Source organism: Podarcis muralis, chromosome 13, assembly GCF_964188315.1.
Source record: "Podarcis muralis chromosome 13, rPodMur119.hap1.1, whole genome shotgun sequence".
In the NCBI taxonomy this organism is placed as follows: Eukaryota; Metazoa; Chordata; class Lepidosauria; order Squamata; family Lacertidae; genus Podarcis; species Podarcis muralis.
The window spans coordinates 24943527-24955950 of NC_135667.1; the positions used below are offsets into that span (position 1 = coordinate 24943527).

The 12424-nt window shown below is 43.8% G+C and overlaps 1 protein-coding gene across 1 annotated transcript; it reads left to right on the forward strand.

The window, feature by feature from the left end:
* Positions 1–2859: 2859 nt before the first annotated feature.
* Positions 2860–5723, forward strand: LOC114583025 (olfactory receptor 14C36-like). Its single transcript, XM_028704370.2, has 2 exons — positions 2860–2947; positions 4741–5723. The coding sequence occupies exons 1-2, from the start codon at positions 2860–2862 to the stop codon at positions 5721–5723; spliced, it is 1071 nt and encodes a 356-aa protein (XP_028560203.2).
* The last annotated feature ends 6701 nt before the right edge of the window (positions 5724–12424 follow it).

Genomic DNA, 12424 nt, shown 5'->3' on the forward strand with positions numbered 1-12424 from the left:
TGCTCACTGTGCTGAAACCAAAGCTATGGTTTTGCAGACCCATAGAGACATAATGGGGAAGCAAGGTATTGTTATAAGAATTCTAAGGTCTCAAATATATAAGAAATATTCATAAAAGCATACATATCTAAATATATAAACCATGTGTCTGACATAGTACAGGAGAGCAATCCTGAAATCAGTTTGACTCTCCCAATGACCTGAAATATTCCTCTATAGTAAGGGAGGCAAATGGGGAAAGCCTTCTTACTGTCTTTTTGCTTACAAATTCTGTCTTAAGGGCATATTTATGTATGAATAGGGTGAGCCTGTGACCTAGATACAGGAACTAAAATATTAACCATCACAAAACCATCACAGTGGCCAGGCTGCCCAGGTAATGCAATCAGCGACAAATTATCAGATATCCTGGCAGACAGGATTTCTGCTGTAGACCACCTCCTAAGATGTATATATGATGATATTGGGGTGATCTTTGGACTAAGGGGGTTGGGCCATGTCAAAAGTCTTTAAAGGATGCACACTTTTGTTCAGGGAGGGGAGAGAATTCTGTTTCAACAGAAAAAATAAATATCTACCTTGCTTTCCACTGGATCTAGCCTCTATCCGTTTTTTCTCTGACCAATCATGGACTTAGGGGATTCAGAGTCCCTTGGGGAGTTGGGCAGCAAAAACTCCAATTTTTATATCAGTATGCCAGAGTGTTAATGCTGTGACTCTTCCCATCTTATGCTCAGATTGTATATATTTATAAAAATAAAACCATATATCCTGAAAACACCACAATTTCCAGTGACTTCATCCCAAGGAAACCAAACCTGGGACAGTTTTGGCACCCCTGGAGTCTCTCACCACTTAGAGACTGGAGCGCATGCAACACTAGCATAGTCATTCCTCTGATTTCATGGATCAGGAGTGTTCAGTACACCAGCCCTAGCCATCACTCCGTAAGGCAGTGAGATCAGAGGCGGAATTAGGGGAGTGAAACTGGTTCGTCCACACTGGGTGCCAAGCCGAGAAGACGCCACAGCCATGATGAAGAACAGAAGTTGAGAGGTTGGGGGCGCTGAATTTTGGCATTGCACATGGTGCCACTGAAATTTTAAATCCCAAAGTCTGGCACTGGTGGGAAGTAGCTACACTCTGCCAATGGTCAGAAACTGATTCCTCTGTCTTGGTGTTGGCATTCTTACATAAACATACTCTGTCATCATAGCCTAGTTGCATCAATGGTTAGGTACTGTATTCTTCCTCTCAATTTTTTTTTTAAAAAAGACTGGTATGTGGCTGATGTAAATCTGATTAGCCAAGCAGCAGGAAATGGTGGGGGTTGAGGGTGTTCCAAATTGTTGTTGTGAGTGGGTGGGTGGGTGTTATGATGTGTCTGTTTGCACTGCCAGCATTCATGTATGTTCAGCTGTTCCACCTGGCCTTTGGTTTGGACTCAGTCTGACCCTTACGTTTCCCTCCCCTTACTGTTTTGATCTATGGTCTACTTTTATTTATTTATTTTTAAAAAAATAATATTTATTAAAGTTTCAAACAAAATTACAATAATACAAGAAAAAAAACACAAAAATAAAAATAGAAAAAATAAAGTACAAAAAACAGAAAAAATAAAATAACAATTAAAAACAAACCAGTTTTTCCATATCTTGTCTTTCGTTCACTTGTTTCCCGGACCTCCTCACACCTCCCTTTTTTGCATCCCAGTTCAGTTAATTAATTCAGCAAATCATTTCCCTTTTTGTTCTTATCTTAATCCTTAATCTTAGTATATTATTACTTCAAGTTCCCATCTATTAACAATCCATTTTTACATAGACCTTAATAACATTGCTGCTAAAACCACTTAACTTCATTCCAACATCATTCTAACATTCATTAATTTTACAATATTTCTGTAAGTAGTCTTTAAATTTCTTCCAATCTTCTTCCACCTAATGGACTACTATGGATCTATGGACTACTTTTAAAATGAAGCTGCATTTTAAATTGCATTTTAACCTGTATTTTAATTTTTTCTGTATTATGTTTTTATTGTAATTTTACTGGTGTTAGCTGCCCTAAGCCCAGCTCTGCCCGGGGAGGGTGGGGTATAAATTATTATTATTATTATTATTATTATTATTATTATTATTATTATTATTATTATTATTTACATACAGCTGAGAAGTTTAGGATCTTTTGCTGGAGTTATGACGCGTTCTTGTGATGGATGTGTGTTAACCCCTAATCTTATGCCCACAAGAAGTTCTCACACAAAGAAACAAAGAAAGCTTGGTTTATTATATAAAATAGGAGTGACAGAATATATAAAAATGCTGCTTTAGATAGCAAAGTTACAATCTAGGAAGTAGCACATTACAATACATGCACACTTTGATTAAACAACAAAAGATCCCCTAAGTATTCTAAAAGCCTACAGAACCAAAAATGGGGAGGAAGGGGGGAGTATGCCTGTCCTTAAAGTGAAACAGATATACAGAGTCCTAGGAATCACTGGGTTAAGTGCTGTCCTGTTAGAGCTGTGGGAGCTTTGCATCTATTTTTTTATATATATACATTTTGCCAAGGCATACCAGTAGACTGGAGGGGGTTGTGAAATGAGTGATTCCTACAATCTCTATAGTTACACTAGTGGCCAAAATTGTGGAAACCTTTTGGGAAAAAGTGTATTTCCAAGGTTTGATGGCTCATAACACCACTTTATTCTGGAGTAATACCATAAAATTATGTATCAATGGAAAAACAATTTAATGAAGAATGCATTAAACTCAAGAGAGCAAATCTCTAGGAACACAAACCAGATATTACTGCACCCTCCTCCCCTTGCTGAATATATCTTTTTGGCCATCAATGACTGGTTGGGTTTCATATGCTTTTATGGAGGACTTTCCAAATGCACAGACAGCTGAAGTCCTTAGAGGAGAAAGCACATCTGAAGGTAAGAGAAAAATATTACTAAATTAATTCATATAGTTCAAACCTTACCTAACACCATATGAGTTACTTAATGGATCTCACATGTATATCCATTAAATCACTGGTTGCCAACTAATAGGTCATGGCCCGATTCAGTATAGGCTGCAACAGGAGCACCACCACCATGCAAATGTATAGTACAGGATTAATCAATTGTTCTCAACTTTATGTGTGGGTTAAAAGCAGGTCCTGAGTTGGAAAATGTTGAAGTTTGTTTATAAGAAAATCTTGATGAATGTGAGATTTTTTCCTGGGCGTGGGAATCCTTTTTTATTCTTCACACACACATACACAAAAAATGAGTTCTTTAAGTTTTAAAAACAGGGTGTTGTGTTGGCTATAATGCAGAACCACAATCAATAAAGCAAGAGCTGCCTTTAACATTTCAAACTGAAGTGATTTTGGGGTTTTCTTCAGTGGCAAAACATCTGAGGAAAGTAGGAAGAGGAACTTAAGGAAAGATTGAATGAGTTTTTGCAAGCCTTCCAAAATTTATTTGACAGTTTCCATATGTATTGGGAAATTGAAAGGTTTTAACTAAGCTAGTGAAATTTCAGAGGAGGAAAGAGAGTTTGTGCTCCTTTCATAATATACTGTGGCTTCTCTGATGCTTTGATTGCAGAATACTTATTACCTGCTGCATCTGAAAAAATCATTAACTTTCTTTTTATTTTCAAAGTGCCTGGTTCTCATGTAACAGATTTTATTACATTGTGGATCTATTCAGCTGCAGCCCCATGCACTCTTAACTGAAAATTACATCCAAATTGAACATAAGTAGGACAGGACTGTATGTCAGTGAGTTGTAAGAACCACTTTCAATGTGTTTAGGTCTTTTACCCTCACTCTTCCAATTTTTCTCTCACAATTCTTTAAGCGCTTATTTATATAGTATTTTTCCCAGTGTACTTTTGTTCCCTTCTGATATTGTCCCCCTCAAAAATGGCATCCTGTGGGGGATAGTAGGTGCTGATATTCAACAGGAGAAAGCTTAAAATCCTTTGGTGTGCAGGGTTAGGCTGTGTGCACAGTCCCCATTTCTCTGTGTGCTCCTATCACTGGTTTGAGAAGTGGTATACACACAGCATAAGCCACAAGCCACATGTCTCTGGTCATTTTTTAAGAACTGCTGCATTTCCTCCCAAACCACATTTGATCCAAGTTGTGAAGAGTGACCTAGCTACATTTCAAGCTGGTATTTAGTAGACATCCTTAGCTGTTCTAATCCCACACCCAAAATATCTATCCAGTACTATAACTTTTGTGGAAACTTTTTGGAAACTCCACCTAGGCATTGTTTCTTGTCTTACAGTTGAGTTTGTTACATATCTCCCTCAAAATTCTTCAGATGTTATTTTACATCACCCAAAATGCTGAAGTTACATCCATGGGAGCTCTGAAGGCTGCTGATGTCCTTCGCAACTCATGGTGCAGGCAAGAGCAATGTGTTATTTTGTAATTGCAACTTTTGTTTTGCAACTATTTTAAGACTGTTTCCAGTAAAAATTTGAAACTCATTCTTATGTTGGAGAGCAAATTCTTCTCTACTCTACACAAGGTCCAGATCGGGGACTCCAATGCACCATATTATATATATTTTTTTTTTTTGGGGGGGGGGGTTTGGCATCCATCTGTCTTGGAGACAATGGAGTCCACCTCCAGGAGTATGAAATGTTAAATTCTCCAGGCTGAAGTGTTATATTACTAGAATATTCTGCTGTCATTAAAACTTTGTACTTCTGTTTCTTTTTGCAGAAAGCATGGACCAAAGCAAAGACCAAACTATAGCTAACCAATCCTTTGTTTCAGAGTTTCTACTCCTGGAATTCTCAAAAGTTTGGGAATTTCAGATAATACACTTTGTAATATTCCTGGTATTGTACTTGGCAATTGTAACAGGGAATCTTCTCATCATCTCTGTAGTAGCCTTTGACCATCGTCTGCACACCCCAATGTACCTCTTTCTAATGAACTTAGCCATGCAGGACCTGGGCCAAGTTTCAGTCATTATTCCCAAATCCATGGCCAATTCACTCATGAATTCTAGGCACATTTCTTATTCCGGATGCGTTGCTCAAGTCCTATTCTTCACCTTCTTCATATCTACTGATTTTTTCCTCCTCATAGTCATGGCCTATGATCGGTATGTTGCTATTTGCAACCCACTGCAATATCACATGGTGATGAACAGGCGAGCCTGCTCTGAAATGATTTTTACTTCATGCGTCACTGGGTTTCTTTATGCAGGTTTGCACACTGTCAGCACTTTTGCAACTCCTTTCTGCTCCAATGTTGTCAATCAGTTTTTCTGTGAAATCCCACAGTTAGTAAAGCTTTCCTGTTCTAAGAAAAATCAGATTGAAACTGGAGTTCTGCTCTTGTTTTGTCTCTTTGGGGTAGGCTGCTTTATATTTGTTCTTGTGACATATGTACAGATTTTTAGTGCGGTGTTAAGGATGACATCTGCACAGGGAAGACAAAAGGCCTTCTCTACCTGCCTTCCACATCTCATGGTATTCTCCACATTTATGGTCACAGGCTTGGTTTCCTATTTGAGTCCCATGACTAATACAGCAACACATTTAAATTTGTTTTTTACTGTGATATATTCTGTGGTCCCACCTTTGCTGAACCCACTGATTTACAGCATAAGAAATAAAGAGATCAAGGCTGTTTTGTCAAATATGTTAAGGTTGAAAACATCTTCAAATAAATTTGTTTTTAGTTTACTAATATAGAAATTAATATAGTCATTTTCTTTAGGTATGGATATGAGTGTCACATGGATGTTTCATATTGATTTCAATGGGACCAAATAAAACTAAATCTGAATCCATCAATTGGTTGTTGTCTAACTATATGGATCTGCTAACATAAGGGTCTACATAAACGAACTTCTACTACTTCTTGTCTTCCTGTGCATGCTTATGCCCTTCTAAATTTGTTCTTGGAGGTCCCCCAATGTCTCCAGAGTGGGAAAATGCATGCCTCCACCCTTCACTTCATCATAGACCACATTGTTCCCCAAGGTAGACTCCCTGAGCATTTTGTTGAAAGACCAGCCACACCACCACAGCTACTCTGCCATTGCTTTGCATCGTTCCCAGGTGTGCCACAACTGCAAAGTCACCGTCAACTGGCAGATCGATCTGGAGCTCTATGTCTCCTATGTGTACCTCAGCTTGTTCTACTATTTTGACTATGATGATATGGCCCTGAATAGCATTGCCAAGTACTTCCTATTTCTTTTTGAAAAACAGCTTTGACATTTTGCAAACCTTTCTGAGGATTTTTACAATCAAGTGGTGTATAAATTTTATGAAATAAATAAATTATTTATGCAAACACACATAACACAATCTAATTGAATATTTAGTGTACATAAGGATGTTTATTTATTTAATGGATTTATACCCCTCCTTTTGGTGAGGGATTATACCAAGGTAGCAAACACAAATATATACATTGAATGTACAACAATATATAAATTCATAATTAACATTAATGGTTTAAAGTATGTTTAATTCTTCATTGAATAGCAGCCACAAATTCTGGTACTCACTTGTGTATTGTTCTCAAGACTGTTCCACAATAACTGCTCTTTGCAATCACATGCTTCCATTGACCTTCTATTTGAACATCTTTTTATTGAGATATAAGGAACTATATTATAAGTCCTATTTTTTGTTGTTGTTTAGTCGTTTAGTCGTGTCCGACTCTTCGTGATCCCATGGACCAGAGCACGCCAGGCACCTCTGTCCTCCACTACCTCCCGCAGTTTGGTCAAACTCATACTCCTATTTTTACTCACCTGTAAATCCTGCAAACAAACAGAGCAAGGAGAGATAAGTGCAGTAAGCTCCACCCATCCCCAACATTTCTATCTTTTTACCCTCTGACTTGTCATGAAGGAATGGGACTGTTTAAAAAGAAATGAACATTTTGCAAGCAGTTGGGTTTGAGAATAATGGAGTTAATTTGCTTCCTGAAGTCAACCATGTATTGCAGGTGATCACTTCAGGAGATGTTAAAATGAGGAAGTAAAACATGGATTTGAGGCAGCCTGATCTATAAAGAGGATAAAGGACTCTAACTGAAATAATTTTGCTTAATGGAATTTTTGCAAATAGAAACCCCTTAGATAAGACTAGCAGGATGCTTTTATTGTGTTTGTACACCTAATTCAGCTGAATCCCAAACCAAGTGGAGTAATTGGGGGATACCATGGATTGCAACACTGAATGGAAAGGAAAGTTGGATGATAATGAAGGTGAGGAGGATAAATAGGCCAAACTTCACTCCAATTAACTCAATGTTTGCCTTAAAATTAAGAATTCCATTGTCTAGTCTATCCATGTCAATAATGTGTTCTAATTCAAGCTAAACAAACCCAACTCCCTCAACTGTTCCTCATAAAGCTTCCTTTCCAGACTCTTGGTTATCTTGGCCACCATTCTTTGCACATATTCCAGCTTGTCATGATCCTTCTTAAATTGTGAAACCCAGAACTACACAATATTCTAGATGTGATCTGACCAAGGCAGAATAAAGTGATACTATTACTTCCCTTGATTGGGACACTATACTTCTGCTGATGCAGCCTAGAATAGCATTATATTTATTTTTTTGCTGTTAAAACACACTGTTGACACATCTTAAGCTTGTGGTCTTCTAAGACCCCTAGATCCTTTTCACATGTACTACTGGCAATCCAGTGATTTAGTGCAGTTGTTTCTTCCTGTCAAATGTGGAACCTTACATTTGTCCCTACTGAAATTCATTTTTTTTAGTTTGGGCCCAGGTCTGCAATCTGTTAAGGTTATATTGAATCCTGATTCTGTCTTTCATGGCATTAGCAACCCCTCCCAGTTTGGTGTCATCTGCAAACTTGATGAGCATCCCCTCAATTCCTTCGACCAAGTCATTTATAAAGACATTGAACAACAATGAGCTCAGGACAGAACCCTGTGGCACCCTACTTGTCACTTGTTTCCAGGATTAGGTGTACTCTTTGGATTGGGTCAGCCAGCCAGCTACAAATCCAACTAACAGTTACCCCACTCAACCCACATTTTACCAGCTTCTTCCCAAAAATATCACTTTGCCAAAAGTCTTACTGAAATCAAGTTACACTACGTCCACAGCATTCCCCTGATCCACCAAGCTTGATACTCAATCCATCAAAAAAAGAAAAGAAAAAAAGGAATAAAGAAATGAGATTTGTCTGGCATGACTTGTTTTTTAGAAACCCATGCTGGGTCTTGGTAATCACATCATCCTTTTCTATGTCCCCACAGACTGACTGTTGAATTATCTGTTCTCAAACTTTTCCTGGTATCAATGTCAAGAACTTAGGCATGTGCCTCATCTGTTTTCCTTAAATATGATGTCAGGGGTTCAGGAGCAGAGGGACAGGAGAGGGAGGAAGTAGAGACCGAGGGAGAGGAATCTGAGGGAGAAGTCAGCGAGGGTAGCCATCCGAGGTCTCTAAGTCTCTCCAGTGAATCAGAGGATTCACAGAAAGGGGCCCCAGTGGTCAGAGCCAGGGGGTTGCCAGAGGGAACACCCCAGGAAGGAGGGGCCAGAGGGGACTCAGAGAGCAGCAGCTGGAAATCGGGACCAACTTTCCCACCGGAGAGCAGTAAGGGGGAGGAGTCCCAAACATCGGCAGCAGGCAGCCTTCCGTCAGCGGAAGGACATGAGTCAGGGTTAGCCACGCCTGCATCAGAGAGCGAGGTAACGGTCAAAAGGAAGGTCAGGGGCAGCGCGCGCGCGCCAAGTTCAAATGTACAGGAGGGGGGCGCAATGGGCAGTCCGGAGAGAGAGCCGGGTCCCAAAGCCCGCCGGAGAGAAGGGGAGGAGTCCGAAGGGTCCGCTTCCGAGGCATCCCGGAAAGAAGGCACCCAGGGGGGTAGTAGGACCCAGAGGAGGAAGGAGAAACGTAGAAGGTGGAGTAAGGCTAGAGTCTTAAGCTGGTGTACAGGGGGCGGAGACTCAGACGAGGCTTCGCTGGTCTAGGGTTTAGACGTAGAGACGCACGCTAGTGTTTGGAAATGGAAACTAAATGCCAATAAAGACTTCTGTACAGTTCTAATGGCTAGCGTTGGTCTTCTGTGAGCTGAGACCGGGAGGCAGTCTCTGACAGTAAGCCTCGTCTCAAGTTACCATCGGTTTTCTTCGCCTCAAGCATCGCTAAGGAAGCGAGGCAGGGAGGGTGGAAGACTGGTGCCTTGCGAGCTCACAAGAGTCAGGCAAGATGACTACAGAACAGAAAATAGCTTCCCTGCAAGAAGCGGTGACGCTACTCAACGCTGAAATAATCGCATCCAGGAAGAGAGAGGAAGAAGCGGCAGCTGCATGCAGAGATCTTCAAGCCAGGTTGGAAGGGCTTGTAAAGCAGGGGATCCCAGCACCCAGGTCCGAGGGGATCGGTTTGGGGAAGAGAGGAGGCAGCATTGTATCTCATTTTGATGGGAATTTGCAGCAGTACCCCAATTTCCGGGCAGATGTGCTGTTTGCGCTGCAGCTGCTGGAAAGAGACTTTAGAGATGAGCGGGAAAAAGTGGGGTTTATTTTGTCTCATTTGCATGGGGACGCGAAATCATGGCTGCGCAACCTATGGAGAGATAAGGATCCGGCCCTCCAAAGCGCAGATGCGTTCATTAAGGCGATGGACTCCTGTTTCTTATCCAAAATAGACCTGGACATTGCCCGGAGGGACATATTTGGGCTAAGACAAGGGAAAGCCAGCGTAAGGCAGTATCATTCCCGGTTTTTTGCATTGGTCAACGCGCTGAATTGGGATAAGGATTCTCCGCCGGTTAGAGACCTTTTTTGGGAGGGTCTGAATGCACAGATCAAGGATGAGATGGCAAGGGGTGAGAGACCCACCACCACTCAGCAAGTGGTTGAAAGAGCGTTATCTATTGGGGTGAGGCAGGAAGAACGTCCGTGGAGCAAAGAAGAAGGGCGTTGGGGACGTTCACCAGCGAGAGTGCCCTCCCTCTTGCCCAGAGAGGCAGCGCGTGCGCAGTCCACGCCTCCACAGGGAGGGGGCGAGGAGCAGATGGAGATTGGCGGTGCTAGGGCTCACTCAGCTACCAGAGCCTTAACGCCGGGAGCAGTAAAATCGAAGCTGCCTAGAAGGAACAGGAAGTGCTATATATGTGAGAGTGCAGAGCACATGGCGAAAGAGTGTCCCCAGAGGAGTTTCAAGCACACTGCAGCTTCAGTGACAGTATTGGAAACAACTCAGCAGAGAGCACCACAGCAGGGAAACGACCAGGTCTGGCTGGAAGAGGAGGTACTGGGGCCCAGCCAGACGAGTCAGTGAGGAAGTCCCCAGAGATTTTGCAGCCCACAGACCCCCTCCCGCCCAAGCCAGTGGTGCAGCTAACCGCATCGCTTCAGCTGCCCAATGGACTCACCTTAGAAGTGCCTATTACAATTGACTCTGGCAGTAACGCAGACTTTATAGGATTGGAGTTCATTCAACAACACAACGTAGCATTACTGCCAGCCACACTGCCCCTGAAGGTTGTCACGGTGGATGGCAGGGAACTGCTAGGGGGGCAGGTGGTGCAGCAGACGCCGCCTATGGTGATGCAAATTGGGAATCACCGGGAAGTCATCAGTTTCAATGTCACCCAGCTGTCCGACACGCCTATAGTATTAGGCATGAGTTGGCTGCACAGGCACAGCCCAGCATTGGCGTGGTACCAGCGCCACCTGACTTTTGGCTCCTCCTACTGTGCAGAACACTGCATTATACCCAGCCCGGAAGGGGAAGAGGAGGACCCGCAGTTGCAGTTGGGCACGCTGCAAGCAGTACCCCACAAGTATGCGGAGTTTTTGGAGGTGTTCTGCGAGAAGGAGGCGGACAAGCTACCCCCTCACAGACCCTATGATTGCAAGATTGACCTCCTGCCGGGGGCGACGCTGCCTACTGGGAAACTGTACTCCATGTCTGAGGATGAACTGCAAGAACTCAGGGAGTTCATAGATCACAATTTGAAGCGTGGGTTCATCCGGGAGTCGAAAGCAGTGGGGGGCAGTCCCGTATTCTTTGTGAAGAAGCGGGATACGCCCCAAAAAAGACTGGTGGTGGACTTCAGAATCTTGAATTCGAAAACCAAGCCCTCAGCTTTCCCCATGCCCAAGATAGACGACTTGCTCGCGACGGTGCGGAAAGGACGCGTTTTCACCAAGCTGGATCTACGTGGCGCGTACAACTTGATTCGCATGCGCGACGGAGACGAGTGGAAGACGGCCATGTTCACGCCACTGGGCACCTACGAATACAGAGTTATGCCCTTCGGATTACAAAATGGCTCTCACACTTTCCAAGCCTTTATGCATCACGTGCTGGCGGGGCTCCTTTACAAGAAGTGCGTATGCTTCCTGGACGACATCCTGATTTTTTCAGAATCGCGAGAGGCGCACGAGAGGGATGTCAGGGAAGTTCTGCAGAGACTGAAGGAGCACAGGCTGTACGCCAAACTGGAGAAGTGCCAGTTCGACGTGACGGAGGTGGATTTCCTGGGCTACAAGTTGTCGGACAAGGGGCTCGCCATGGACAGCGCCAAGGTTCGCGCAGTTTTGGACTGGAAGAGCCCACGCAATCGGAAGGAAGTCCAGCGGTTTGTCGGCTTTGCCAACTTTTACCGCAAGTTCATCAAGGGATTTGCCATGCAGACAGCGGCCATCACCGACACGCTCAGCTCCAAGAAGAAGAAATTCATCTGGACGGAGCAAGCGGAGCAGTCCTTTCAGAAACTCAAGCGTCTCTTCGCGTCTGAAGAGCAGCTGCTGCATGTGAATCCCAGCAGACCCATGAGGGTGGAGACGGACGCCTCAGACAGAGCCGTGGGAGCTGTCCTGTTGCAACAAGACCAGCAGGGGGACTGGAGGCCGTGCGCCTTCTACTCGCGGAAGCTCAGCAAGTCGGAGCAGAATTACACTATCTGGGACAGGGAGTTGCTAGCCATACATGCAGCATTCAAGGCATGGAGGCACTTCCTCATCGGAGCCAGACATACAGTGCAGGTCCACACGGACCACAAGAATCTGGAGTACTGGCGCACGGCTAGGTTCCTCAACCAGAGACACATTAGATGGGCAGAGTTCTTCGCGGACTTCGACTTCAAGATAGAGTACATCCCAGGCGACAACAACGTGATGGCGGATGCATTGTCCAGAAAGCCGCAATACCTGGAGGAGGCGGCACCGTCGGCGGCCAAGCACATTTTCGCACCGGAAGCGTGGGCATGCGCGTCGGCAACCGTGGACCTGGACGCCGTACGTCGCGCGCTGCGGGAAGACCCCTTCGCACGGGCCAAGATGGAGGAGGTGCACAGGGGCACAGCGAGGGCCGACGAGTTCCAGATCCGCGATGGGTTGCTCCTCCACAAGGGAGCACTCTACGTGCCGGGAGACGACC

Bases quoted from the DNA above. Each gene is read 5' to 3' on its own strand.
- LOC114583025 (XM_028704370.2), top strand. From the start codon at position 2,860: ATGACTGGTTGGGTTTCATATGCTTTTATGGAGGACTTTCCAAATGCA. The intron at 2,948-4,740 runs GTAAGAGAAAAA...TTCTTTTTGCAG, and splicing joins AGGAGAAAGCACATCTGAAG to AAAGCATGGACCAAAGCAAA.